The following is a 15,161-nucleotide window of genomic DNA, read 5'->3' as shown; positions in this document are numbered from 1 at the left end:
AGAGTTTTCCTTCCTTCCTTTGGGGCCTTGCATCAATGTTTGGACAATCAGGAGGTTAATTTAATTGCAATGTCTACTGTTAGAGAGCCCTCGGATGGATCAGGGGTGAGGATAAGTTTCTCCCGTGCATTAATTAGCTCAACTGTGCTTCTACACAACTCGTTTATTAATTAGGAAACTAGAGTTTAAGGAGGGCAAGGGACTTGCTGAAAATCAAGCTTGAGTCAGTATCGGACCCAGGGTTTGAACTCAGTATTTTTCTCACTCCAGCACCTGTGTCATTACCTGGTGACACTGCAAAAATGGAAGAGGTGCATGATCAAAATGAAGCCTCAGCTCCTGCTGCCACTTACCTAGTGTTTTCATCGCAGGAAACCTGAGCAGTTCCTTCCCCTCTCCTCACCTTTATACACCTGGGTACATGCTGCTTGGAAAGCCTTCCTTTTCTTTGTTGGCCAGGATGATTCTTGATTATCTCTCCAGCCTCAACAGAAGCGTTCACTCTTCCTGACCCCCTGCTGGAGCTTCTCATTTCTCAGGGCAGGGCCAGGGGCTCCCTTAACACCCTATGCATCCCAGAGTGCAGATTCATCAAATGTCACCCCCATCCTCAGTGCCCTGCTCTGTCACATCCTGACTAGACTCTGAGCCTCCATAGGGTTGGGCCTGTCTCTTATTCATTTGTTTGTCCCCAGGGCCTAGAGCAGAGGTAGGCACAGGGCAATGAACATGGACATCCAAAACCTTTTATCCTTTCAAAAATCAAACAAAATAAATGTTCAGTGAGTAAGAAATGAGAGTATTCAGAAATGCATCCATGTGCATCTTTCTTCAAGAAGAATGAGCAGGATTGCTGGAATCTAGTTGCAGAGGGGGCAAGAAGGGATGAGGAAGGGCAGGGAGGGCCGGGGGGTTAGTCAGTCTCCTGGAGCAGGTTCCATGCAGTTGACTACATTGGCTCCTTCATAATGCCCTACAGCTTAATTTTGTTTGATGATGATTGGTGTGGGATAATACAGTGCTAAGGTCAAGGAAAGCCCCCACTGTGCCTCCCTTATTAAATTACTTTGCTTTGGGTTTTGAGCATTGCCAAGCAAATCTTGTTATGAATTCTTCAATTACTTTCTTTTGCGATTTTTATAATTTGGCAGAGTAAGCTTTGGAATCAAACCAATATCTGTGCCATCATGCTAACTTTGATTCTTTTTTTTTTTAACATCTTTATTGGAGTATAATTGCTTTACAATGGTGTGTTAGTTTCTGCTTTATAACAAAGTGAATCAGTTATACATACACATATGTTCCCATATGTCTTCCCTCTTGCGTCTCCCTCCCTCCCACTCTCCCTATCCCACTCCTCTAGGTGGTCACAAAGCACCGAGCTGATCTCCCTGTGCTATGTGGCTGCTTCCCACTAGCTATCTATTTTACGTTTGGTAGTGTATATATGTTCATGCCACTCTCTCACTTTGTCACAGCTTACCCTTCCCTCTCCCCATATCGTCAAGTACATTCTCTAGTAGGTCTGTGTCTTTATTCCCATCTTACCCCTAGGTTCTTCATGACCTTTTTTTTTTCCCTTAAAATCCATATATATGTGTTAGCGTATGGTATTTGTTTTTCTCTTTCTGACTCCTCATTAGAAGTGTGGGAGGACGTTCACTTCCTTTAAATCTGATTTTATTCTTCATTTCCTCTGCCCCATAACTTGCTTTTTACCCAAGTCTGATACACTTCACCTTAATGCTGTCTATAATTGTGGGCTGATTCCATTCTATTTGTTCCACTGAGTATTATGGCTTTGGGTTTTATGACTTAAGTTTTTGTATTTTGAACTGAATTGTTTTGTTCTTTGATTACATTAAAATCAAGAAGCAGTAGCTGGTGAGAACAATTTTGATTTTTTGTGTCAGTCAGATCATTGGCAGTTTTTGTTTAGCTTATTTTTATTTCCATTTTGTTGGTATAATGTTGTTTGTCCAGGAACAACAAGCAGGGAGAAAGAGGGGAAGGAAAATAACATTTATTAAGAAATTATTATGCATGCTATTGTGTTCATACACTTTATCTTTACCATTGAGGGCATTTTGTGATATTTCCATTATGAAAATAAGGAATGTAAAACTCAGAGTGGTTAAACAATTTGCCTGAAGATTATCGCACTCTTTCTACCATCCATGTGTTTATTATTATTACTATCACCATCATTGTCATTGTCATCATCAATAAGAAAATATTTGTGACTGACAAGGGATTAAGATCCAAAATATACAAACAGCTCATAGAACTCAGTATTTAAAAAACAACCCAATCAAAAAATGGGCAGAAGATCTAAATAGACATTTTTCCAAAGAAGACATGCAGATGGCCAATAGGCACATGAAAAGATGCTTAACATTGCTAATTATTAGAGAAATGCTAATCAAAACAATGAGATATCACCTCACAGCTGTCAAAATGGCCATCATCAAAAAGTCTACAAGTGAGAAATATTGAAGAGGATGAAGAGAAAAAGGAACCCTTGAACACTGTTGGTGGGAATATAAATTGGTGTAGTCACTATGGAAAACAGTATGCATGTTTCTTAAAAACTAAAATTGGCACTACCATATGATCCAGAAATTGCACCCCTGAGTATATACCCAGAAAAAACAAAAACTCTAAGTTGAAAAGATGCATGCACCCCAGTGTTCATAGCAGCAGTATTTACACTAGTCAGGACATGGAATCAACCTGAGTGCCCATCAACAGATGACTGTTTAAGACGATGTGAGATATATATATATATATATATATATATATATAAAATGGAATATTACTTAGCTATAAAAAAAGAATGAAATATTGCCACTTGTAGCAACACGGAGGGACCTAGAGAATATTACGCTTAGTGAAATAAGTCAGACAAGTACTGTATGATATCACTTATATGTGGTATGTAAAAAACAATACAAATGAATGTATATACAAAACAGAAACAGAGTCACAGACATAAACAAACATATGGTTGCCAAAGGGGAGAGGGAGTCAGGGAGGGACAAATTAAGAGTATGGGATTAACAGATACAAACTACTATACATAAAATACATAAGCAGCAAGGATTTACTGTATAGCACAGGGAATTATACCCAATATCTTGTAGTAACCTATAGTGGAATATAATCTTCAAAAACCAAACAAAAAACCAAATCACTATGCTGTACACCCAAAACTAACATGATATTGCAAATCAACTATACCTCAATTTTAAAAACAACAACAAAAAAACCTATTTGGGTATAAGTAGTTGTTTCCACTGGGATGGGAACCTCTAATAAAGAGTCCCTTTACTCTCTAACATAGAGGTATTAAGATTGGCTTTGAACCCTACATTTAAAATTTTTACCGTGTGTGTGTGTAAAACACACACAAACAGGTGGACAAAGGCAGAGAAGCAGAGAGAGAGAGAGATGAGAGGTGGATTAACTCAAATCAGGAAGAGTAATAAGAACAGTAAGAGCTCAGAAAAGCATGCCTCCTAAGGGTCAGATAAAGGAAACAGGAATGGTAGGAGCCTGGTAAAGGAAATGCTCAGCAGTGAAATTTGATATTTCTGATATTTTAAGAATCTTCATATTGAAAGGTTTTGAACGTATCCATGCAGCTCGGATCTCAGTTGGTTGTGTCGGGAAGTGATGAGCAGGCATCACTACCCTTTCTAGTGAGTGTTCAGCATCCCTGGACCATGAGGTGGGCTTCTCTCAGGGCCGTGACCCTGCAGGCCCCTCTAGTGGCGCATCTTTCAGATTCTTTGACTTTACAGAGCTGTACATCCTGACAGGTAGAGCTCAGAACTTGTTCTGTGAGGGATGGGAGTCCATCTGGATCAGGACATGACCTCTTTTGTGGCTCCTCAAAGAGTGAAAGGCTATTGTGAGAGCCCTTTCTCTCTCTCTCAAGGCTGACATTTTAGCAAAGGCCATAAAGGAATCCTTAGCTACAAATGGGATTAGAAAATGAGGCTCTTCAACATAAGCCCCACAGGGATGGTCTCTGAACACATTAAGGGATAGTCTTTAATATGAATCGTGATCACATGCAACTTTACTGCTTCTTTCTCTTTCCTGCGTAGTCCAGGTTGCCAGTTTCCAACAACCCTTTATGGCTAAAGAAACACTGAGAGGATCTGGCTGCAGATGGCAAAGCTACACTGGCCTCAGGGTGTAGTTTCGTGAGTCTCACTTGAACTTTGTCTCAATGGAGTCCAGTGCTCAGTTAAGGCCACATAGTGTAGTGACTAAAGTGTGGGATTTGAGTTAACAAGAACTGGGTTTGAGAAACAGACTCACAGACTTAGAGAATTAACTTATGGTTACTGGGGGGCGGGGGCAGGGGCAGGGGGAGGGATAGTTAGGGAGTTTGGGATTGACATGCTATATTTAAAATGGATAACCAAAAAGCACCTACTATATAGCACAGAGAACTCTGCTCAGTATTATGTAACAACCTAAATGGGAAAAGAATTTGAAAAAAAAATAGATACATGTACATGTATAACTGAATCACTTTGCTGTACACCTGAAACTAAGACAACATTGTTAATCAACTGTACTCCAATATAAAATAAAAAGTTAAAAAGAATTGGGTTTGATTCTTGTACCCATCTTGTGCTAGAGGTGAGATCTTGGGCAAGGCTGATTGACTTTGTTGTACAACAGAAACTAACACAGCATTGTGAAGCAATTATACTCCAGTAAAGATGTATTAAAAAAAAAACTTACTCCTAAACAAAGTTATCTCATCTGAAAAATAGGAATAATAATACCAGGTCTTCTCAGATTTATTGTAAAGAGTAGAGGTGATGTGAATGGATGAGTGCAATGCCTTGTAGAGTGTATTTTAACACAGTAGTTCTCCAGGGGTGGTCTTTGGACCAGTAGCATCAGCATCATCCAGGAACATGTTAGAAATGAAACTTGTGGGCCCTACTTTAGACCTAATGAATCAGAAGCTGGAGGAGGGAAGTTGGGGAGAGGTTAATCATCTGTATTTGATGATTATGCCCTCCAGGGGTTTCTCATTCCCTCTCAAGTTTGAGAACATATGCTTGAATGAATAGTGCTTATTGGTATGATTGTTGTTTTAATAGTATCAGTATTTGACTTATTCCTGAATCTTAGGAAGTGACTCTTAGCCAGAGACCAAAGGTAACCATTGATACTATCCATGAAATCAGGCTCTAGAGGAGAGCACAGGGTGGAAAAGAGTGGAAGGCAGACTTAGAGGGGCAAACAGGACATAGCCAGCCCAGCTTGCTTTGATTCAAGTCCTCAGGCTTTTCAGATTCTAGTATTCAGCCGTTCAGTTCTGCATTCATCACTAACTGTATGCCAGACATCATGCTAGGGTGGTGAAAAGGACACGCATGGCCAAGGGGCTCACATCCTTCCGTGTGTGCGTGGGCGTGTGTGTGTGTATGTGTGCACGCACATGTGCACACATGCTGGGAGTATCTGCGAAGCCCTACCCCTGTGCTTCTTCATGGAATGTTTGACCACATGGATGCCTGTCCTCTGTGATTCCTGGGTTCATGTATTCTTAGGTTGTTTCCCTTTCCTACATGGGTATTTCTCATTCTGTATTCTTGTCCCTTCCTAATCTATCTTGTATATAAGCAAACCAAATTACCCTTTTTTTAGATCATTCTTAATCTTTCCCATGGAATAACTCAGATTAGATTGTTGTTTATCATGGTCTTTGGACAATTTAAAGTTTTGACAAGTCATTGAAAATCAATGTGTCCCTTTGCCCTGCTGAGAAGGTTGTTTGTGGCCCCTAGCTTTGCTGACGGTATACAGTTTCAGACTTTTGAGGAAGGAGCCATTGATTCTTCCAAATTAGGGCTTTTCTTTTTTCCATTGTACCAAACCAGCTTCTTCTCCCTTGGAGATGTGAGACAGCTTCTCCCACTGAGACAATACTTGGTTCACTAAATAAGATTCTTTCTCCCCAGAGTACCAGAGGCTCTAAAAGGGAAAGCAGCTATGAAGCCTCCATAACGTCAGGTGCTGGAGGCAGACATCATTAGCAAAGCTTATCCAGAATCTGGCAGTGTGATAACAGCCAGCTGCTCAGGGAGCTCTGTGTGGCTCTTCGGGGCTACTGATGTTGAACTTTTGATGTGGGAGAAGGAAAGGCCATTTGCAGTCAAGGAGACCTGGGGAGACATTCAAGCTCTGCTGGAATAGCTGCTTCTGGTATCTTGGGCAAAGTCCTTTTTGCGTCTCCATTTCCTTGGAAAATGGACACAGTTTGTACTGTGGAAGTTCAGCCTGAACTTTCTAATAGGAGAATGGATGGGAAAGCACCAAGTAGAGTGACATTCAGGAAGAAGATGTAAAGTGTGACTTTCCTTTAATGTTTGTTTTCAATAGCCCTGGTCTCAACCCTATGCTATTCCCTCCTCCATTTGCTGCCCCGACTCAAGATCCTAGAGCCGCAATACTCTTTTCCTTCCTAAACCTACTCTGAAGAGAAGATCAGAAATTCATGGACAGAGAGGTCTCTGTCATTGAATCCCAACTTTGGCACACATCAGGGGCACCTGGAGAGATTATTAAGACAGACTGTTGTGCTCCACTCCCAGGGTCTTCTTTTCACTGGGTCTGGAATAGAGCCTGAGAATTTATATTTCTCCAGTGATGCTGAGGCTGCTGGTCTAGGGAACATTGTTTGAGAACAACTGGTCTATATTATAAACTTGGTATAATATCGAGCTGGGGAATGGCAGACAGAGAAGAAGGAACTTGTGTTGGGTCCTCACTGTGTGCCAGGCACAGTGCATTGTGTCCTGTAATTTCATCCTCAAGCCCCAAGTCTGTATAGGTTCACTTCAAGCCCCAAGTCTATAGGTTCACCAGAGAGCTGGAATGTGGCAGTGTGTCTGTCTTCATTCAGAATCCTGCTCTTTTCACTACACTGTGCTCTGTGAAGGAGGCTGAATCACTAAAACTACCCTCTTGGGCAGCTGCAGTCACAGAAGAAATGCTTGCTGAGTTGCAGAAAACATGGGGGCACAGGAGACTGAAAGAAACCAGCAGAAGTCACCCATGATGGCATCACCCAAAGATAGAATTTGGTACTTGGTTTTGATTCTTCATAAAGTTCTTGCATAATAATTTTTAAAAGACATCACAGTGTAAATACTCTCTTGTAACAGGTTCTTTTTCGCTAAACAATATAATACTGGTTATCATTTATTTAGTGCTCACCACATGCCAGGCAAAACCCCAAGCATATTACATTTACTGGGATTTAATCATCATCAGAACTCTCTGAAGTATGGACCATTTTACATCCAGGGGAACTGAGGTTCAGAGATGTTAAGCATCTTGTCGGCACTCACACAGCCAGCAAGCAGTGGAGCTGGGATTCGTATCTATACGGTTGGCGTCCAGAACCCAGGCTGGCTCTTCTTCATCATGCGCAGTTGTTTCCCTTAGCAGGGAATGCTCTTTTCAAACACCATAGTAGCGGTGACATAATATTCCATCATCTAATACATCATTTACCTAGCTGATTCTCAATTGTCGAGCATTTAGATGGTTTCCAATTCTTGCTCGTCTAAACAATATTGCCCTGAGAATCTTTGTACAAACATCTTCTCTGAAAGGGAATAATTCCTTAGAATGAATTCCTAAGGGTAGAATTGCTACATATGCACAGTTTAAAAACATTTGATTCTCCCCACCAAATTGCCATTCCAGAAATATCATGCCAGCACACACTCCTACCAGCAGACTGTAGAATTGTCCTTTTCTCCAGAGATAGTCTGGGTCTTACTGTTGCATCTTTTTGATTTGGCGTAGTGCATAATAATGTATCACTGTAGCCAGGATTCAGGATACCTGTGGTGATGTGTGGCCATTTTGTGAACATGAGCGTAGGAGCTAAGATTTGGGATGCTGAGCTCTGCTTTGTTGGGGTAAAGGGTGGATGCAAGGAGAGACAGTGAGTGTGTCACTGGATGGTTAATGCCCATGAGGCTGCATCAGGTTTCCAAGGTGTCCCTGATACCCTAACATCCCCATCCACAGACAGCACAGGCCCCTGTGTCCTCCCTCTCCCCGCATTTCAGCTGTTCCACGAACCACCTCTGTAAAGCTGGAGGGGGACAGTCACTGGAGCCAAAGAAACCTGTGCTCTCCCCTCTGCCTCATGAAGGGAGGGCTGGGGAAACTGCTATGGTGCCCTTACCCTCTGAGCACTTGCCAGGGGAATGCTGTTGGTGATAGAACCCATGGGAATGGCAATGACTGTCTTTCTCCAGATTGACCTGGCTCCACTATTCACCATCTGGGTTTATTTGGGACAAGTCACTTTATTTTTCTGAGTCTCAGTTTCTTCATCTGTAAAATGGGATTAATGTTCAACCCCTCAGAATTATATACACATGGATAGAAAAGGAATCATGTGTCTGACAACCCAGCATCCAGCAGGTACTTCACACCTACCCTGTACCTGGCAATGCAGACACCTGATTTCCTTTAGCACTTCTTTTCTGGTAGTATTTGTGTTTAATGTTTGTAGTACCTGCATTCTTGTTTGGGGGGAGAGCGTGGTTGCTTGTCCCTTTCCAAAAGCAGCTAGGATGGAGTAGAAGAGCATTATGAAGTTCTTGCCTCCAAGGCTGTTGTCTTGGAAAGTTTGTGCTCCAAGTGAGTTCTGGGAAGGGCCATATCAGTGGTCCAATGAAGGGCAATGCAATCTCATTTTATTACCAGTGTGGAGCAACAGCGATGAGCCATCCAATATCCCAGCTCACTTGTGACTCTGTTTATGGTGCCCAGCCTTCCTCTAGCAAAGTAGGCTGATCATGTTCCCCCAAATGTTAGGGAGGATGCTCTAAGCACTGGGGTCAGACAGCCCCGTGGTCTCAGTCCCTTTCCATTTGTAGCAGTACACCAGCGTGTCGGTGGACTTGGGAGGAAGTGGACTGCAGGGATGGGCTTGGATTCTGTTTGCTAAGATGCTTCCTGGGAAACAAACTAGAAGTGGTCTGTCTACCTGCTGCTGTCCTGGCATCCTGAGATGCCAACTGGACATTTTCTTTGACATTTTATGCGATGTCAAAGCTGTTCTTTCCTCCTTTCCCCAGAGTCCTCACATCTCTTCTTTTATGTGTGAACCAAATGCCTTTTCTTTTCTTTCTTTTTTTTTTTAAGGAAAAGGAGAGAGTGAAATGAAGCCACATGTTTAGATGCAGGCCAGGGATGTAAGGGAGACTTTCCCAGGTGTTTGAGTAGTGTCAGGGAGCCAGTGCCCTGGGAAACCGGAGAGCTCTGACAGACCTTTGTGCTCTGTGATGGTCAAAAGCACCTTTGGGAGCCAAGAGCACACGAGGCAATGGAGATTGAATCTGGTACAGAGATCGGATCTGGTACCTGTGTAGTGTGTGATAGCATAGATTGTGTAACAAGATTAAAGGAAATATTTTAATCAACTTGTCCTGAGAATCATCACTAATCCCACTCCATTATGTAATATTCCTGTTCATCTTTTGGCATATTACATTTCACATGTATACAGAACAGTAATAATAGTGTATCCACCCCATTGTTTTCTACTAATTTACATATATAATATGTATATATTTCTACGTGTATATACGTATACATAAAATATGTATATATACATTTCTATGTTTCTGCATAGTCTTTATAATTACTATTGGTTGCATAAAACCATATCGTATTAGTGAACCATAATTTATTAAATTATTTCCCTAAATTAAATATTTAAACTGTCCCATACTTTATAGTCAACATTAGATTTAAAATGCCTGTCATGTCATTAAGATACATAGATACGTTTGGTTTACTTTTTAGGTTAAATTCTTAATTTGCTAGGGCAAAGGATATGAGCAGTTTTAGATGTTCGTGTTATGGATGCTGCGTTACTTTCTGAAGTGTTGTGTCATTCTGTGATGCCTGTGGCCACGAAGGATCACACCCACTTTGTCACAACCTCACTAAGACTGGATATGATCAATTAAAAACAAACAAACTGTGGAAGTAGGAAATTATATTCCTAGGCTATGTTAACTGTCAAACCTCCACTGTCTTAGATGAGCTAAAAATGCCTTCATAGCTCCTGGAAGTATCTTGGGCTGGACTCCCAGGACCCCAGAGCCAGCTCTGAAGGGCTCTCTGGGTCACTGTGCCCACCTTCTGCATAGAGCCAAAGGCTTGGGGAAGGTCTGACTGAATCTACCAGCCTTGTCTCCAGCCTAACTTTCCAACAGCTGCATTCCAAGGCATAGTAAGTCAATGATTAGAAGTTAGGAATACATTTAATACTATAAATGGGCCAGCCAGATCGAGGTAATTTAACTCATTAAGGAGGTGAAATCCAGTATTTGTTCTTGTTTTGTTTTAATGCAGAACACCAATCTATGGTACCACTTTCATCTTTTAGACTTTATGAAATAAACGTCAATAATCTATTTGTAAACAGCTCGCTGCCTATTGCTTCTGATCTCACATAACATCTTCCTTAACTCCCCTCAGCCCCCTGGGAAGTAGGGAAAGGACAGGACTGGGAGACATAAGAAAGGATGAGTTGGTATGAACAGTGGCAAAATAGCCACTCTAGAGCTCTGTTGTGCCATTTAGCCAAAGCATCCCCAGTTTCCTGCAGGAAGGTGTCTGGTTCACCCTTCTTTCTCTGTGAGGAGCAGCCAGTGGCACACAGTTGAGAAGAGGCTAGATTCCTGCCAATAGTCTGTCTTCCCAAGAGACTGAAAAACAATCCTCAGCAAAAAGAAGTAGTTAATATAAATAGGAAATGACAGATGTCCCAAAGTGTGCGAGATCTCTGGCATAGAGTTGAGGGGGTGGAGGGTAGAGGGAGAGGTGTAGAAATGCCTTCTCAATGGAAGTAGAGACAAGGGGCCGAGCTACAGAGGAAGGAGCTGAACCAAGAGCAGAATGAGAGAGATGCTCAGACTCAAGAAAGGCAGAGGATGAGCCTATGACAGGAGGGGAGAGAAAGAGAGGAAATTCTTGGATCTCTTGGAGGCACATTTTTGATGTATCTGGCATCCCCCACATATGGAGAAGCCAGAACTTTTGGATAGGCAGCACAGAATAAGAAGGTGGACACATAATTGTTAGGGGCTGCATGGAAAATTGGTTCTGATCCTATAAGGAAGAGTTATAACTGTAGGCAGGTTATGGGGCGTTCATTCTGCCTGGAGCAAGAAGAGGGTCTGTATAGAGGGGGTATAGCCATGGTGGATGGCATGTTTGGGCTTCTGATACTGGCATCCGAAGTGTTCCTGAGAATATGGTCCTGCCTAAGAAGCTTTCTGTCTCATACAGGGGCTGCGACATACCAGGAAGATTGGGGAGACATCTGTAAGGTCCAGGAAGTTGTGCTGGAAACTGATGAGCTTGGGAAGCCCTGGGAAGGTTTTGGTGGTGCATTTTACTCAGCATGAGGCTAAGAGAAGAGGGCCCAGGAAGCTGTGGGATGCTAGGAAGTGAGGAAGGGACGTTGGGGATGGAGAGTATTTTATAAGGCTAGAGCTCCATTGCAGTTGCAGTTTCTGAGTTAGCCCACATGTAAGAGGTGGCATATCAGCCAGCCTCTCCAGGTCTTCCCTATTCTGGCATCGTCAGGTAGATTAGGGGCCAGCCACATGCTTCTTGAAGCAGACATAAGATAGGGAGATTGAGTGTCTGGGGTCATTCAGCAACTCTAGAAGGAGAACTTCTATTTTCTCCTCTTTTCCTGACTGCCTTCCTGGTTAGCAGGGATTTGCAGCTGAGACATTGCCAGCGTGCCTTCCATATGTTTTCTGCCATCTCAGCTTAGGCAGCGGGACTATAAATGCAGCTTCCTTCATGGATCTGTGCTCACCTGTCACTTAGCCCAAACTGGAGCCACAGATGCCTGTGGCTTGACAGATCCAACTGCCCCATTAAAATGGCCATGCCAGGCTTTTGTCAGAGCCGGTTTCTACTCGAGGTGGGCCAGCTTATTTCTTTCTCCTTGGAACATCACTTGAAACGTAGGAACGAACTTGATCTTAATTCTTTCTTCAACATGACATGCCCTTTTGAAATTGTGCAAATAACAGTGTCTGATTGTCATGTTGAATTGCAAGCACGGGTATGAAATGCTCCAGAGTCGGACAGAAGCCAAATATTAGGTCATAAGTCAACATTTTGCTGAGAAACTCGGTTACTAAGAGGTGGAAAATTTATATCTTTTCATGAGAAAACGTGTTTGCCAGCAGGAAAAAATTTCAAAGACTGTTATCTTCCCATGTGGAGGGAGAGAGATGAGTGTAATTTTGCAACCTGGGTCAACGCCCTTTAGGGACTCCTGAAATTGACTTGGCCAAGGAAAGAAGCCCTGAGGTAATATTTGGATTGTTCCCCGAGGTGAATGTCAATGGGTGGTATGGTCTAAGTCATTTCTTACAAGGTCATGAGGTAAAATTGTGTGAATGGCTAGGAGCAGTCTATTCCTGGCAGGGGGAGGCCATGCTCTACCCACAAATCCTTCAGATGGAAAACTCCTGATGAGAAAATAAGCCAGCTTGGCCCATGGGCACCTAGGGTCCCAAAAGAAGCAATATCGTGATGAGCTTCATCTAAGCAGTTATGGCATTCTCTGGAGATTCTCAGTGGACACAAAGACAACTGAATAAAGGCAGGAAAAGGGAATAACACCCCTGCTGACAGTGCCACAAAGCTTGTAGCTTGCCAGCTTGGCCTGTTGTTACCTGTCATGTTTCAGCCCTGCCACTGCCCCAGACTGGGGTCCTCCAGCATCTAGTGTGAGCTGTGGTAGGAGAGAAGAAAGCATGAGGTGTCTGTATGTTCACTAGAGAATTAAAACCAGGCTCTTGGCTGCATTAAGAACATGATGCTCTATTTTAAGCTGGCCGAGTGACAATGTCTAGTTTGCATCTTCTTCCAAAAATAAAAGCAGCTCACATTACTTCTGAGTGCCTAAACTCCAGGCCAAGTCAGGATTATGGCTCAGGATAGAACTGAATGTCTGCTATGGATGGGTGTGATGGAGTGAGACTGCAGCTGTGGCCACAGGCAAATTCTGATGGAATAATTTGCCACCATTGCATGGATATAGAAACACTGACACCAGAAACCTCCTCCATGTAGATGCATGTGCGTGTGTTTGTGCACATGTATGCATCTATGTGTGTGCATATAAATGTGTGTATGCTTATGTATATGCATGTGTGTTTGTGTGTGCACACTCTTGTGTGGGCAGTGAAAGGGAAGTGGCAGAATCCTGGTTTGGCACCATAGCAGTCAGGACCCTGTCCTTAACAGCTTCTTCCCCAGGCATAGCAAATTCATGACTTAGATATTAAGTCACAGCCACTCAGGGGCACTGATCCTAGGGCCGTCTCCCATGTTCGCCTTAAGCAGGGCTCAGTCAAGTTCTAAGTAGAAATATTAAATGGATACTATTATGCATCCCCCTAAATCTCCGGTCAGAAAATCTCAATTCCCTGGTGTCAGACTTTCTGCACTCTCCAAGGTGAGCTCACTGCTCTGAGAAACAGGTCCATGCCACGGTGACCAGGGGGCTAGCTCAGAGGCCACGTATGCTCATCTTGCCCACCTCTCTGTGAGATGCGCAGCACTGGGGCCTCCTAGATGCATCATCATGTCCTTCTATGTCTAACCACAGTGAGTGGCATCCACCAGGGGTGGAATCTGCAGACCAGAAAATAGGAGAGTTTGCTGTGCTGGCTCGCTGGGCAGGAGGACCATTTAGAAGGGTCCCTCATATCCCACCACTGAGAGGCCTCTCTGCTCGAAAATAATACAGGAGGCCAGGTCTGCCTGACTTCATGGTGATTTTGGTGTTTCAGGCAAAGAAGGGGAACTACGCCTTTCTGTGGGATGTGGCCGTGGTGGAGTACGCAGCCCTGACAGATGACGACTGCTCCGTGACTGTCACTGGCAACAGCGTTAGCAGCAAGGGCTATGGGATCGCCCTGCAGCACGGCAGCCCCTACAGGGACCTCTTCTCTCAGAGGTAGGCTCGGTCAGAGCTGGCAGCCCCCGTGCTCCAGTTGGGGTTTAACCAGCCTTCAGGAGATGAGAGCCAACACAAACGTTTTCCTCAGTGCTGACTATGTACCAGTACATGCTGCTCTCCACCCCTGTCCCCAACTAGTCCTGTGCCAGGTCCTGGGATAAAAAAGAGGAAGTATGTGTAACCTTCCCATGAAGGTGTATAGTCTCAATGGGAGCTGTGATGTGAGTAGGCGATGTCAGCACAGGGCAGTCAGTGAGACAGGATATTCTGGGGGTGGAGGAGGACAAAGAAGGGCATCTGACCAGACCCAGAAGACCAGGGAGGACTTCCCAGAGGAAGTGACACCTGAGGCCTGAAGGTAGAGTAGGAGTTAGCCAGACGGGCCTAGTAATTTAAAATTAAAGATTAACTGGATCTGGCAAGGGCCCAATAATAACTTCTTAAGATAAATGCAGGGTGGGAAGAGTCAGTGTGGAGACGTGAAAAACTGGGGCCAGAGAAGCAGATTGGCTCCATATTCACCTGCACAGGGGCTGAGGGAGCAGATGCTACCCGCTGGGGCCGGACAGGGACCTGGCCCTCACTGCCCACCTCCTCCCCATCTTTTCCGGATCAGCTCCTGGTAATTAATACTAGCGATGGGGCGTGTTGGGGGAGAGTGGGGGAAAACGCTGTGTAGACAGGAGTGTTCTGGCCTAAGCAAAGACACGTGGACCCTGTCCACCAGAAATGAACTTGATCTTCTCTGGACTCCTGGGCATGACTGAGTTTCCAAGTGCTCAGTCTGGACACCTGGTCGGCCTCCTTGACAAAGATAATCTCTCATCATCCCACCCCCATTTCTCGCTTCCCCACAGGAACTTACCTTAGTCCTTGACCAGGTTACCTGGCCTCACAGAGGGGATGGAGGTGAACAGCATGGGTGAGCTCAGTGGCCTTTTCCCAGCAGCCAGCCTGCTAACAGGGGCTCTTGTCCCCAAGGACAAGCCCACCACTCACACATGTCTGTGGGGTGACATCCTGGTGGGTGAAGGAGCAGAACTAGAGCTCTGCCTTGGTCCACCAAAATCCAAACTGTGGCAGAAGTGTCCAGGTG

At 43.9% G+C, this 15,161-nt stretch overlaps 1 protein-coding gene across 2 annotated transcripts in view; it reads left to right on the top strand.

The window, feature by feature from the left end:
- Positions 1-15,161, top strand: part of GRID1 (glutamate ionotropic receptor delta type subunit 1) — a 678,013-nt gene that overhangs the window by 637,461 nt on the left and 25,391 nt on the right. For both annotated transcript variants that reach the window (XM_082629921.1, XM_082629922.1), the window contains exon 14: positions 13,896-14,062. In XM_082629921.1, the coding sequence (XP_082486047.1) occupies positions 13,896-14,062 (167 nt within the window). The remainder of the gene's footprint in view (positions 1-13,895; positions 14,063-15,161) is intronic.

The sequence above is a fragment of the Mesoplodon mirus genome (genome assembly GCF_964341445.2).
Source record: "Mesoplodon mirus genome assembly, chromosome: 2".
NCBI lineage: Eukaryota > Metazoa > Chordata > Mammalia > Artiodactyla > Ziphiidae > Mesoplodon > Mesoplodon mirus.
This window is presented reverse-complemented; position numbering and strand designations above follow the sequence as displayed.